General features: G+C 48.0%; 1 protein-coding gene across 4 annotated transcripts in view; it reads right to left on the reverse strand.

Annotated features, from left to right (window-relative positions):
* Positions 1 to 2432: 2432 nt before the first annotated feature.
* The window catches only part of POLR3E (RNA polymerase III subunit E), a 34778-nt gene continuing 24248 nt past the window's right edge, over positions 2433 to 12962 (reverse strand). For all 4 annotated transcript variants that reach the window (XM_053555803.1, XM_053555804.1, XM_053555805.1 and 1 more), the window contains 8 exons: positions 11352 to 11433; positions 10794 to 10853; positions 10545 to 10702; positions 10046 to 10107; positions 9084 to 9607; positions 6316 to 6393; positions 4346 to 4471; positions 2433 to 3234 (listed from right to left, as the gene is read on the reverse strand). In XM_053555803.1, the coding sequence (XP_053411778.1) occupies positions 3178 to 3234; positions 4346 to 4471; positions 6316 to 6393; positions 9084 to 9607; positions 10046 to 10107; positions 10545 to 10702; positions 10794 to 10853; positions 11352 to 11433 (1147 nt within the window). In that variant the 3' untranslated portion in view covers positions 2433 to 3177. The remainder of the gene's footprint in view (positions 3235 to 4345; positions 4472 to 6315; positions 6394 to 9083; positions 9608 to 10045; positions 10108 to 10544; positions 10703 to 10793; positions 10854 to 11351; positions 11434 to 12962) is intronic.

Genomic DNA, 12962 nt, shown 5'->3' on the forward strand with positions numbered 1-12962 from the left:
ATTCTCTTGCCTCAGCCTCCCGAGTAGCTGGGACTACAGGCGCCTGCCACAACGCCCGGCTATTTTTTTGTTGCAGTTTGGCCGGGGCTGGGTTTGAACCCGCCACCCTCGGTATATGGGGCCGGCGTCCTGCTCACTGAACCACAGGGGCCGCCCAACCGTATGTATTTTTCTAAGTCCAATAAAGCTACATATGAAAATGAACAAATGGATCTAGTGCCTCTTAAGTGTAAACCATTTTGATGTTACAACTGTCAGCTAGGTTTTTCTTCCAACAGGTATCACTAGAAGGATTTGATAGTGATTTTTTTGTCCCATTTTAAACAGAAGAGTCCTTGGGATTGCTGCTGAACTCAGGCTGATCAGCACTCAGGTAATCCTGGAACCTAGATTCACTGGAATGGACCAGTGGATTGGGTCTGGGGGGTGTGACGGGAGCCTGGGTTCAGGGGCTGACCTGAAGCTGAGGTCCATCCACAGCCTGTAGCCTGAATCTATGGGAGTGTACCTACGTCACAGGAACTGTCCTGGAGCCTCAACCTGGTAGGACCTACTGGCATTGGGATCTACTGGGGCAGACATGGACCTTGAGTCTGCTGGAATAGTCCTAGAGCCTATGGCTAGTTTGGTCCTAAGGCAGGTGTTGGAGCTTGGGTCCATTGGTCATTCTAGAGCCTGAGATCATGGTGCTGGCCTGGAGCCATATAAACAGTCTGGAGGCTAGGTCTGCAGGGGGAAACCTGGAAGCTAAATGTGCAGGTACTGGACTTGAGACTAGGTCCACGAGGCCTGGCCTGCCTGAAACCTAGATTCCCCCAAGGCAGTCTTGTATCCTGGGTCTATGGGGACCAGCCCAGCACTGAGTCTGCAGTATGGAGCAGGCCTGGCATTTGGGTATGCATACAGCCTAAGGCTAGGGGTGCTGACCTAGGGCTAGAGCAGCCCTAGAGCCTGAAACTTGGGTAGGCCAACCTGGTCTGGGCTAGATTGGATTGTGGAGTGAGTCTGAAGCCTGGGGCTGTTTAACTTGGGTTGGCACTGTTTTGGTATCTGATACTTCTTCCTCCTCTCTCAATACAGAGGGTATCTCTCCCCAGTGTGGTACCTTGGACAGGGAAGGGCTGATGCGAGTAACAAGGCAGTTTTTCCTACCTTCTTCAATGCACCTTCTGTGCCACACCCAGGGGCTTCCATTTCTTGTGTGTCCTTAGCTCTTTTGAAGGTATTTTTGTGCATGGATACTTGTTCAAATGCATATATCTACAGGAGGACAAGCCCTGGAAAGTCCTCTTCCATCATCTTGTGAGTATTCCAAGTTCCCCCTCAATTTGTTTAACAGTTATTTCGGCCTACATTGTTTTCCCTGCTATTAGAATTCAGTGTTTAGGCTCGGTGCCTGTAGCTCAGCAGTTGGGGCGCCAGCCACATACACCGGAGCTGGCGGGTTCAAATCCAGCCTGGGCCTACCAAACAATGACAACTACAACCAAAAAATAGCCAGGTGTTGTGGCATGCACCTGTAGTCCCAGCTACTTGGGAGGCTGAGGTAAGACAATCGCTTAAACTCAAGAGTTTGAGGTTGCTGTGAGCCATAAAGCCACACACTCTACCAAGGGCGACATAGTAAAACTGTCTCAAAAAAAAAAAAAAAAAAAAAAAAAATTCAGTGTTTAACTGATTCCTTTTTGTTTAATAAGACTCCAACTTCTCCCACTGAGGCCCATGAAGTTCTGCTACATGGCAATGCTAATACTCTGTGCCAGGCTACATGAAGGTTTTCTCTTTCAAAGGGAGAGAGACATTAGTATGTAATAGCTGAGACATGTTCCAAATCTGGGTGATTTTTCAGGTTTATGCATGTTAACAATTATATATATAACATATAATCAATCTGATAACCTGTGTCACCAAATACTTATTTACCAAGTATGTTCCTGACCAACGCCTTGTTTTGGTGGCAGTAGAGAAGCAGCATAGACCATCATTTAAATCTTCAGTGGCAATAGTGTACAAGAGAGATGATGGCAAAAGCCTTAATTAGGTATCAAAATTTACATCTCACCCAACCCATTCTAGTCTTATTTTTTTCCATCTTCTTTTAGGACATGCTATCTAATGCAGTTGCCACTAGCCACAGGGCAAGTGAGCACTTAAATTGTAGCTAGTCCAAATTGTGTTGTATAAAATGCCAGATTTTGAATACTTACTAATATTTTACTTTTTTATACTACTTTTAATATGTTTTAGATATTTTGGGCTAAATAAATACTAAAACTTCTTTTTTTACTATTTTAATGTGGCCGCTAAAAACTTTCTAGATGCGACTCTCAAGTTTCTATTGGACAATACTGCTCTAAGTTTCTCTCCCTTCCTGCTAGGTGCGAGCACAGAAAACACTATCTTCTGAAATGACAGCAACACCAGGAAACCGTTTTAGTGTTAGTATTTATTTTAAAAATACACAAAATAGAAATTTTTACATCAAAATGATAACCTCACTTACACATTGTTCCATACTTACCTGGTTTTCTTGCATCTTTATTTATGCAAACATTAAGAATAGATGGATTTGATTCTAATTTTTTTTTTGCTATGGTTCATGTAAACAGTTCAGACAGCTACACAAAGTAGGTTGTTGCAAAAGGTAAAGTGGCTACAGAAACCCAACAGTAAAACAATTCAATTGGTTTGTTTAATGAAATTGGCAGAGGTCTTAGCAGATAGATAATCAGATAATCTAAGACTAAATATTGTCTTCTAGGTATTTTAAATATTAAAAACCTTGAGGTTCCATATCTTGTAAACATAACTTAGACCTTGTTGGCATTAAGTTTAAATGGAAAATATTAAACCATGATTTTTGTCATCCTGCCTGTGTCAGTACACACTCACTTTATTATGAGAATGAAACCAAATAAACAAAGTACATCAGCATTTTTAAAATGTACTGCAAAGAAGGTCCCAGCTGGTCTCTCTTGGGAGTGATCTAACTTAAACTGACCCTGCCACTGGCTGAGTATGGTCTCTTCCATCCACTGGACCATGCAGCGCCATAGGCCATGAGATGGTCAAGTCAGTTCTCGCTCCGCGTCTTCTGAAGCAAGTAGAGACTCTACTTCCAGCTCTGTCCTTCTTCCTTGGGCTTGGATTCCTTGGGTTAGTGGTTTGCCACTACTGTCAAGACTGTACTGTCCCTTTAAGATACCACATGCCACCATAGCTTACACAGCAGTCCTATGGAGAGAAAAGTTAAACTAGCCATTACATTCTGTCTAAAATATCAATACTTAATTTGATCAGTAAAAATAGTATTGTTTTAGTAAAAAATGTATTAGTAAAATACAAATAGAAAATCAAGAACTACCTAACAATACTAGTGTCATAACTACCAGTTACTCCCCCCCCTTTTTTTTTTTGAGATGGAGTCTCACCGTGTCGCCCCGGGTAGAGTGCCATGGCGTCACAGCTCACAGCAACCTTCAACTCTTGGGCTTAAGCGATTCTCTTGCCTCAGCCTTATCTTCATGTATATTTTAAGAATGAGGGACTATAAAATTAATGTGCTTTATAAACACAAGACACAAATACTATTGATAAGTTGGTCAGAGCAAAGATGCTTAATAACCATATCATTGTATGTTTAAGATAGTAAGATCTTAGCAGCCTTCTGTGTTCCAATGTTTCTACAAATGTGGTATTTACATCTGTGCAGTAAGAAAAGCAAAGCACTGGCTGGGTGCCGGCCACATACGCTGGAGCGGGTTCGAACCTGGCCAGGGCATGCCAAACAACAACTACAACAAAAAGCCGGGCATTGTGACGGGCGCCTGTGGTCCCAGCTACTCGGGAGGCCAAGGCAAGAGAATCACTTGAGCCCAACAGTTTAAGGTGGCTGTGAGCTGTGACGCCATGGGACTCTACTCTGTCACTACTACTCTAGCGACATAAAGTAAGACTCTGTCTCAAAAAAAAAAAGCAAAGCATTGTAAGTTATACACTTAAGTACTTTTAGGTTAAATGTTATAGTATGTGGCAAGGGCAGTCCAAAACCCAAAGGGGAGTAGGATCAGGACTCTGACCTATGCCTGTGACCCATGAAGACTAGTGTTCCAACAGGTTAGTATTCACATATGCCCCCACACCAATGCCAATCATTATCAGTTGCTAAAGACAAGACTGAGAAAGAAGCTGGGTTTATTACAGAGGGGAAAAGAAAGATACCAAGCTTGAATTCTTACTACACACTGTCAGCCCCCTTCTTAAAACAAAGGGATTAGCTAGTCATGGACACTCTCACTCCTAAGCCCAAAGCCTTTGGGTATAGTCATGTACAAAACAGATGTACCTTTAGCACTTTATCCACTTCCTGTTTACTCAGATCTTCTCCACATTCTTGAGTTAACCGAGACTGGATCATGTTTCGGCGTACCCGGTAATTTTTAGAAAAAATTTCAAGCAAAACCTGTCGATGCTTTAGTAGCAAAAACATGTTATTATGGAAAACAGTAATCTGGAAGAGAAACATCCCTAAATAAGATACCAAAAGCCATGGACCTAACCCCACACTGCAGGCTAATAAAAATCTTTTGTCCACAGAAGGATTGCCAGGCTGTGGTGAGCTATGACCGCACTGCTACCCTCTAGCCTGGGTGACAAAGTGCGACCCCATCTCTTTAAAGATGAGTAAAATTTGTCCAACTGATGTATAAAAATGAAAGTATGCACAAAAAGAGCTGGTGAATGGGCAGCGCCTGTGGCTCAGTGAGTAGGGCACCGGCCCCATATACCGAGGGTGGTGGGTTCAAACCCAGCCCCGGCCGAACTGCAACAACAAAAAAATAGCCGGGCGTTGTGGTGGGCGCCTGTAGTCCCAGCTGCTCGGGAGGCTGAGGCAAGAGAATCACATAAGCCCAAGAGCTGGAGGTTGCTGTGAGCCGTGTGACGCCACGGCACTCTACCGAGGGCAGTAAAGTGAGACTCTGTCTCTACAAAAAAAAAAGAGCTGGTGAAGAGACATCGAGGATGATAAAACAGGAGTTCATAACAGATTTAGCAGGCAGAGGAAGAAGCCACATCTAAACTGCATGGAGTCCTGGGGGCTCACACCTGTAATCCTAGCACTCTGGGAGGCCGAGGCAGGTGGATTGTTTGAGCTCAGGAATTCGCGACCAACCCGGGCAAGAGCTGAGACCCCATCTCTACTAAAAATGAAAAACTGAGGCAAGAAGATTGCTTAAGCCCAAGAGTTTGAGAGGTTGCTGTGAGCTATGATGCCATAGAACTCTACGGAGGGCAACAAAGTGAGACTCTCAAAAAAAAAAAAAAAAAAACACAGCTCAGCACCCATAGCTCAGTGAGTAGGGCGCAGGCCACATACAACAAAGCTGGTGGGTTTGAGCCTGGCCTGGTCCTGCTAAACAACAATGACAACTGCAACCAAAAATAGCCAGGTGGTATGGCAGGCACCTGTAGTCCCAGCTATTTGGGAGGCTGAGGCAAAAGAATTGCTTAAGCCCAAGAGTTTGAGGTTGCTGTGAGCTGTGACGCCACAGCACTCTATCGAGGGCGACATAATGAGACACTGTCTCAAAAAAAACAAAAAAACACTCCAATCTTGATCTTTAAAGTTTAGGCGAGTTCATGATTTAAGGAAACCCTCTGGAGCTTAGGGTCCATGACACTGAACTAAACAAAGAGCACTACTAGTCATTCACTGGACACCTATAATCCTCCCTGCCAAGTTGTGACAAGAGGCAAAATGACCGATTTTGCCAACCTAAAAACCTGGGACCTGAGATCTGATAAGGACTCCTTTTGACTCCTGCTATCAGAGGCTACCTGAGAAATGGGGTGCATCAAAGGTCCGAAAGCCCAGCTGGTGTCAAAATGACCTAGGACACTACCCCATACCTATTGAAGGGAACTGAATTGCATGTGTATAAATATATACGTATGTATATATGTGTGTATGTATATGTGTTTGTGTGTGTGTGTGTGTGTATATATATGCATATAAATAGACATTTTCTCCCCCCAACAGATTCTGTACAAAGTGAAGCATCTGTTTTTTAAAGGATTCTGACAGAACCAGCCCAGACTGGCATTTTGGAACCACTCGCTTAGGCTCAGACTATTAGCACATTCAGCCTATTGTGTCAAGCATACAAAGACAGGGACAATATTTAAAATCAGGAGTCACTGGAAAATCTAAAATGTATGTATGAGTGTACTTTGGATACATATCTCTCCCAAAGCATCAGCCTTCCCGGAATCCCCACCCCAGTCAGGGGACAACAGCAGCAAATATCATCTCACCTGATCACTCATGTCTCCAGACTCCCAGAGGGCAAACACTTTCTGCTCATCCGGCGAAGCAGCAGTCTGTGGGGGAAACTGAGCACGGCCCAGGCATGAGCTGGTCATTTGTCTTTACCACATGGGTCTACCTGCCTGCTTCACCCCTCCCAACCTACACCAGCCCAGTTCTAAGAACACAGGTTCCATTCCTACCACTAGCTATAAGGGCCATAGGCAGCAGCAAAATCTGTGTCTGTTTCCTCACCACAAGGAGGCAGCCAATATCCCCAGCGCTCTGGGACGAGGAGTGTGACATGCCTAGTGAACTGCCCAACTTAAAGTCCTCAGCTGTGGGTGGCACCTGTGGCTCAATGTGTAGGGCACCGGCCCCATATACTGAGGGTGGCAGGTTCAAAGCTGGCCCCGGCCAAACTGCAACAACAAAAAAATAGCCGGGCATTGTGACAGGTGCCTGTAGTACCAGCTACTCGGGAGGCTGAGGCAAGACAATCGCCTAAGCCTAGGAGTTGGAGGTTGCTGTGAGCTGTGTGACACCACGGCACTCTACCGAGGGTGATAGAAAAAGACTCTGTCTCTACAAAAAAAAAAAAAAAAAAAAAAGCAAGCCCTCAGCTGTGTTTGGTATAGTTAGAGAAACCGAGTTCTTCTATTTTCCCCATTAGCCTGGCACAAACTCAGCTCTTTGCTTTAACATTCAATGTCCTCACACCCTAACATGTCAACCTTCTTGTTTTTGAAGTGCCCCCTTATCCATAATTCCTTAGGGGTACCCCTAGGGGTTCCTTTCAGTGGCTTCCCACAAGGACTGTGTCAACATGAGACACAGCCCAACTCCTAGGTAATCCATGCCACTTTGTCCAAAGGGGAACCAGGAAAAGGGTGGCACAGGCCTGGGTATCTATAGAGAATGGGGATAAAAAGGAGGAGGCACCTAGAACAGTGGGTTCCTATCCTGGTTCCATAACACAAGTAACAATGATGGTTACTACCATGTAAAGCACTAAGAAGAATTTTAAATACAACAATCTCACTTAATCAGGAGAAATGGGAGAAGTAGAAGGTATCAAACCCCTACCCTTCATAAGGAAAAGTAGGCTCGGAGAGGCTTATTCACTGTACAGTCACAGTAAGTAACACAGCCAGGAGTTATGGTCTTGTGACTTGCTCGCTCTAGGCCTTAGTTCCCCTGTATAAAAAACAGGAGCCTTGATGGCTCGGTGCCTGTGGCTCAAGTGGCTAAGGCGCCAGCCACATACACCTGAGATGGCGGGTTCGAATCTAGGCCGGGCCTGCCAAACAACAATGGCAGCTGCAACCAAAAAAATAAATAAATAGCTGGGTGTTGTGGCAGGCGCCTGTAATCCCAGCTACTTGGGAGGTGGAGGCAGGACAATTGCTTGAGCACATGAGTTGGGAGGTTGCTGTGAGTTGTGATGCATAGCACTCTACCCAGGGTGACAGCTTGAGGCTCTGTCTCAAAAAAAAAACAGAAGCCTTGACAGATGTGAGGTGACAGCCATCGGATACAACTCTGATACAGTCCCCAGAAGAGAGCTCCAGATAGGGCCAATGGGATGTCCTACAGCCTCTGACCCTAACAAGAGGAAGAAGCATAGCGAGAGCAGGTCCTGGGGAAGGAGTGGGGTTTCAGAGGGGCCACATCACACTGTCTACCTCTGTCCACTCTAGTGACCTAGGATGACCTCACTAACACCAGGTAGGCACCCTCTCTTATCTGGCACAGCTCATAGAGAAAGGTAGGCAGGACCCCAGATCCCAGTAGCTACTATAGGGGACCTCACCAAGGAGGTTCCCAACCAGCAGGGCTGACCCTAAGCCCAGCCAGCCTATGATCCATAGGGCCTTTTATCTAGTTTCTGTTCTTTACATACACAGGGATGGGCCTGGGCCTCAGGACATCACTCAAAGCTGCAGGTGCTTCTGATCTTGGCACGGAAAACGTCAGAGACAGCCACAGCCCCACCTCAGCCCAGGTCTGGGCAGAGCCTTGCTGGCTCATCCTAAGGGGAGGGAAACAGGCTCTAACACCTTCCACTCCTCCCTCTTCCACATCATGGCCCCTCCCAGGACAGAAAAATAGCCCAAGACCCCTGGCACCAAAAGTGGTGTGCCGCCAGAGCAGGATCGAGGCACAAGCTGAGGACACCCGGGAAGCGCTCAGCTCATCTAAGTTAAGCAGAACAGATTCAAGAAATGGAGCCACTACACTGAGGTTCAAATTCCAGCTCTGCCATTTCCCAGGTGTGACCTTTGAACAAGTTCATTTCACTTCTTAGAACCTCAGTTTCTTCATCGGCAGACTATGAAAAGGATCAAATGGTAAGAGAAATGGAATCATCCCTAACAATGCCATCAAGGCTGGGGGCTGGAAACCAAGAAGAACCCTGCCATATTCCCATCAGTAGGTTAGGGCCCTCAGACATCTTATTTAGCCCTTACCAAAGTCTTATGATACAAAAACCAACATTAACCTACTTCAGATGAGGGCATAGAGTCTCAGAGAGGCTAATGTGCCCCACGTTATACACGGTCACCACATAAGAACAAAGATTCACACTAAGAATGGCCCTCTGTGTCCCATGCAGCTTGCCAACACCTGGCTTCCACAGGCCCCTCCTAAAGTGAGCAGACTTCCCACAGCTCCTTTCTGCCAGGAAAGGTTCTGCCTGCCTGGGTACCCTCCTATGGGGCTGATGGTGGCTTCATTTTGTCTGCCTGTCCTAGCAAATGCAGGCTCTACTTACAGGCACCAGTATCTGCTTGCAACCAGCGGCCAGCACAGTGTCCTGAAGCATGCGGTCTGAGATGCCACTGAAGAGGGTGTGGCCAGGGGGCAGGCTGGCCAAGTGCAGGTTGAAGAGGCGCTTGAGTTCACTCAGGGTGAGCACAAACTGTCTATGAAAGGTGGCCTCCACAAAAGCTCTCAGTTCCCGAGCCACGGGGCTGCTGGCACAGCCAGGGGGTGGGTGCCCATTGAAGCTGTCCATGCCTGCTGCCCGCCGGGCAGGCAGCCCATTGGCCAGCCAGCTATTGCAGCCACCACTGGGTGATGTGTCCATGGGCTCCTCCTCCTCTGCTTCCTGCTCTTCCTCTTCCTCCCCCTCCTCACTCATAGGTTCCTCCTTGATCCGCACTCCAGACAGAACGGAGGATGCCCGGATCTGTTCCTTCTGCCGCTCTAGCTCCCGCTCCAGCAATATGTGGTTCTGCTGGGCCTTGGTTTTGGCTACTTGGACCCGCTGGTCTCCAGAGACCAGCCGGGCAGGCCCTGTGAGAAGGGAGGCCGCACTGCTCAGAAGGGCACAGGATCCCCCATAAATAAAGGCCCAGCAGGGTTTGGCAGAGATGGAACAAAGTGGCCCACCCCTTTCATCCCGCTTTACTCAGGGAATTTAGTTATCCCAATAACGAAGAAAAAAGAAAACTAAGGAAATGATCAAATTCCCATGTCCCCAAGTCAAGCGATAGGCTATTTCACCTTCCCACCAGCTGCTGCTCCTGTGCCCCTACCTTCTGTTCACCCAATAGAGCTAGGTCTCAGGGCTGGAACCCCTAAGGCCCTGCTGCTGGACAGTGGGCAGCAGGGAAGGGGAGGAGGCCCCCAAAATGGCAGTGAACAGTGAGAACCATATGTCCCCTGGTCCAGCCTGAGCCCTGCCCTGGAACAGCAGCCCTTCTGGGATAGTGTCCAAAGCCCCTCACACACCTGACTGTCCATCTGGCTTCTTTGGCATGGATTCCTTTAGAAGATTATAAACTTTCTCCAATCTGAAAAGAAGAGTAAACTCTCTCAACTTCAAACCATGTCTCCTGTCATCTGCCTCATGATAGAAACATGCCCCAATCCCTAGCACATGCATTCCCTGAATATCTAGTGTGGCCAGCCCCACTGGGTCCTTCTTTCCCTGTGGGCTCCACAACCAGCTGCCCTCCACCAGTCTCCTACTCCTGAGTGCTTCCCTCCCTCCTTTACACCTGATCTCTCCCTAACCCCACCAACCTCCAGAATACAGTAGTCCTGATGAGCAGGGAGCAGCTAGGCTCAGCATTGTGTTCAAAGGACTCTGGGACCAGCTAGCAATGTCTGTCTGCATGGAGGAGTTGCATGGTGCAGGCCCCAACTGACCCTTGCCAGCCAGACTCCCCATCCCCACTGCTCCCCTGAGAAGTAAGGCTGCCTCTTGTCCTGCTCAGCAGGCCCTTACTTGGCCTGGATGCCTGTCCATAACATGTGCTGCCGCTGCACCACATCTGGATGCTTCTTGATGAACTCGCCATCATAAGGCAGTATGAACTCCCAGCCTTTGTTGATTCTCACTATAGCCATGTGCTCCAGAAAGTCCTTCACGTCCTCGGTGCAGAGCTGAGGGGGAGGGAAGAGGACAGCCAAGATGAGGCAGAGCCCTCTTCCCCTCTGGCAGCAGGCCTGCCTCAGACCATAAGGACACACTTACTTTGGTCACCATTGCCACCTCTTTCCTGACCACCCAGCGGCTCTGTGTAAACTTCCACATCTGAAAGGGAAAACAGCTTGTTGTAGGAGGCAGAGGCGCCTGGGATTGCAGTAAACTAGGGCCCATCAGCCCCATCCAAGCTCAGTGCCATGTGGGAATGTGGCTCCCACAGTGCCACTGTCCCGTTATCCACAACAACCAAAAATATGATTTGTATCAAGATTTTGATTTGTGAAAATTGCCAACCAAGGCATTATTTTTAAAACACCACTAAAGCCTTGATCAGAATACAGCCCTTCTGCAACCCACCAGCTACGAGAACTCAAAAGTCTGAGCCTTAGACCCCAGGACTCTAAGAAAAGGAGGGGAAAGACAAGAGTCCTGGGCCACCTGTAGCACGGCCTTCTCAGACACACCTGCCTCAGCTGGAACACTGCTGCCAACCACTGTGCCAAGGTCCTCTGAATGGAAACCCTGTCCCACCCCCCCGTTCTCTTCCAACACCCCCAGTCTCCACCCAGTGACCCCAGAGGGACCCCACCTCAGCCCCGTACTTACAACAAAGTCCCGGCCCCTGCAGAGCACCTCAGCAGGCACACCACTGTGAGGGCTAGATGAGTCCTTGGGATACAGGATGTCACTGCCAACAAAGGTAGGGATAGCAGGTCAGGCTAAGGAGCCCTCTCAGTGCCTGCCGTCCAGGCTCTAAGCTGAAGCATAGCTTAGGTCCTGCCTCTTTCCAGCACAGACAGTATAGGCCTGAGTTCCCTGTGGAAAGAAGCGGGCCCTCCCCATGCACCTAAGAGTTCTTCTTAACCCTTCTCAACCCACCATCCACACACTGGCTCAGCCCCCTACACATTCAGTGAGAGGTTAGGGTCTCAGAGACAGACAAGGGTACAGCCCAGGACTTTTTGGAAGCCATGAAGTCTCATCTGTGAAGTGACACCAAGAGAAGGTGATAAAGCAATCAACAAGGCCTCTCCACCTGCTGAAAGGAACAAGTGGGTGTGTGAGCTGAGGTAACAGGATTGGCACTGGGCTGGAGTCTGGTCAGGTCCTGGAACACAAGTGGCACATTAGGCTCAAGAACAAAGGACCAGTACTCATGGCTTGGAGGACTTCAGGAAAAGCTCAGGGCTGAGTGAGCAGGGTGGGTGCTAAGGCACCCAAGTCTCCACAGGGTAATCCTCACCCAACTCCAGCCATAGACCCAGCAACATCAAATGCCACACAGGCCACCTGGACTCTCACTGACCAGTTCCCTCCATGTCAAGGCCCTCCCCTCTCCCTTGCTGATTCCTACCTGGCACCTCAGCCTTCAAGGTTGAGCTCTGTGGGGCAGGTCTGTGCTTGTGGTGCTCTCAGCTGCCCCACAGAGAAGGTATCCATTAAGTGTGTGCTGACTGAATAAATCTGGTCCATGCTGTGGTCTACAGTCAGTGTGCTCAACTGCAGTGGCCCCTACCCTAATCCCCCCACACACAGTGTCTTTAGGACAGGAACAGTGTCTGAATGAGAGCTCTGTGCACAGCACAGAACAAGCAGTCAAGACATATTTCTGAATGAAGACATGAATTTTATGTTATCTCCTCCCCGACCTAAAGGCTGAGGGCATATGGAAGGACCATCACTCACAGGCCAAAGCCTAGCATGGCAGATCAGAGTGGGACTAGCAGAACAGCCAAGGCCCTAGAGGCCCTACCTTCAAGTCCTGGGCTAGGTCATAACTATAAGGGTGGCACATGCAATGCTAGGCACAGAGACCAGAGTGGAGTCATGGAGCTCAGCTCTAAACCCAGCTGGTAGCTGCCTTGCTGCCTTCTGGCATGTCTCTTTGTCTCTCTGGGCCAGTATCCTCAGATGAGTGATGGGAAGGCCTCTCCAGGCTTTCATTTATTCATGGAATAAACACATACAGGACCTGGTCCCATTTAACAAGTGACCTGCTATTGCAAAAGGCTTCTGTATTGAAAATCTGGTGTAGGGCGGCACCTGTGCCTCAAAGGAGTAGGGTGCCGGCCCCATATGCCGGAGGTGGCGGGTTCAAACCCAGCCCTGACCAAAAACTACAAAAAAAATTTAAAAAAAGAAAAAAAAAAAAAAAAAAAGAAAAACTGGTGTAAAACAGGAAACAGCTGCAAGGTACTGACAGTCATATTTACCAGT

The sequence above is a fragment of the Nycticebus coucang genome, chromosome 12, assembly GCF_027406575.1.
Source record: "Nycticebus coucang isolate mNycCou1 chromosome 12, mNycCou1.pri, whole genome shotgun sequence".
NCBI lineage: Eukaryota > Metazoa > Chordata > Mammalia > Primates > Lorisidae > Nycticebus > Nycticebus coucang.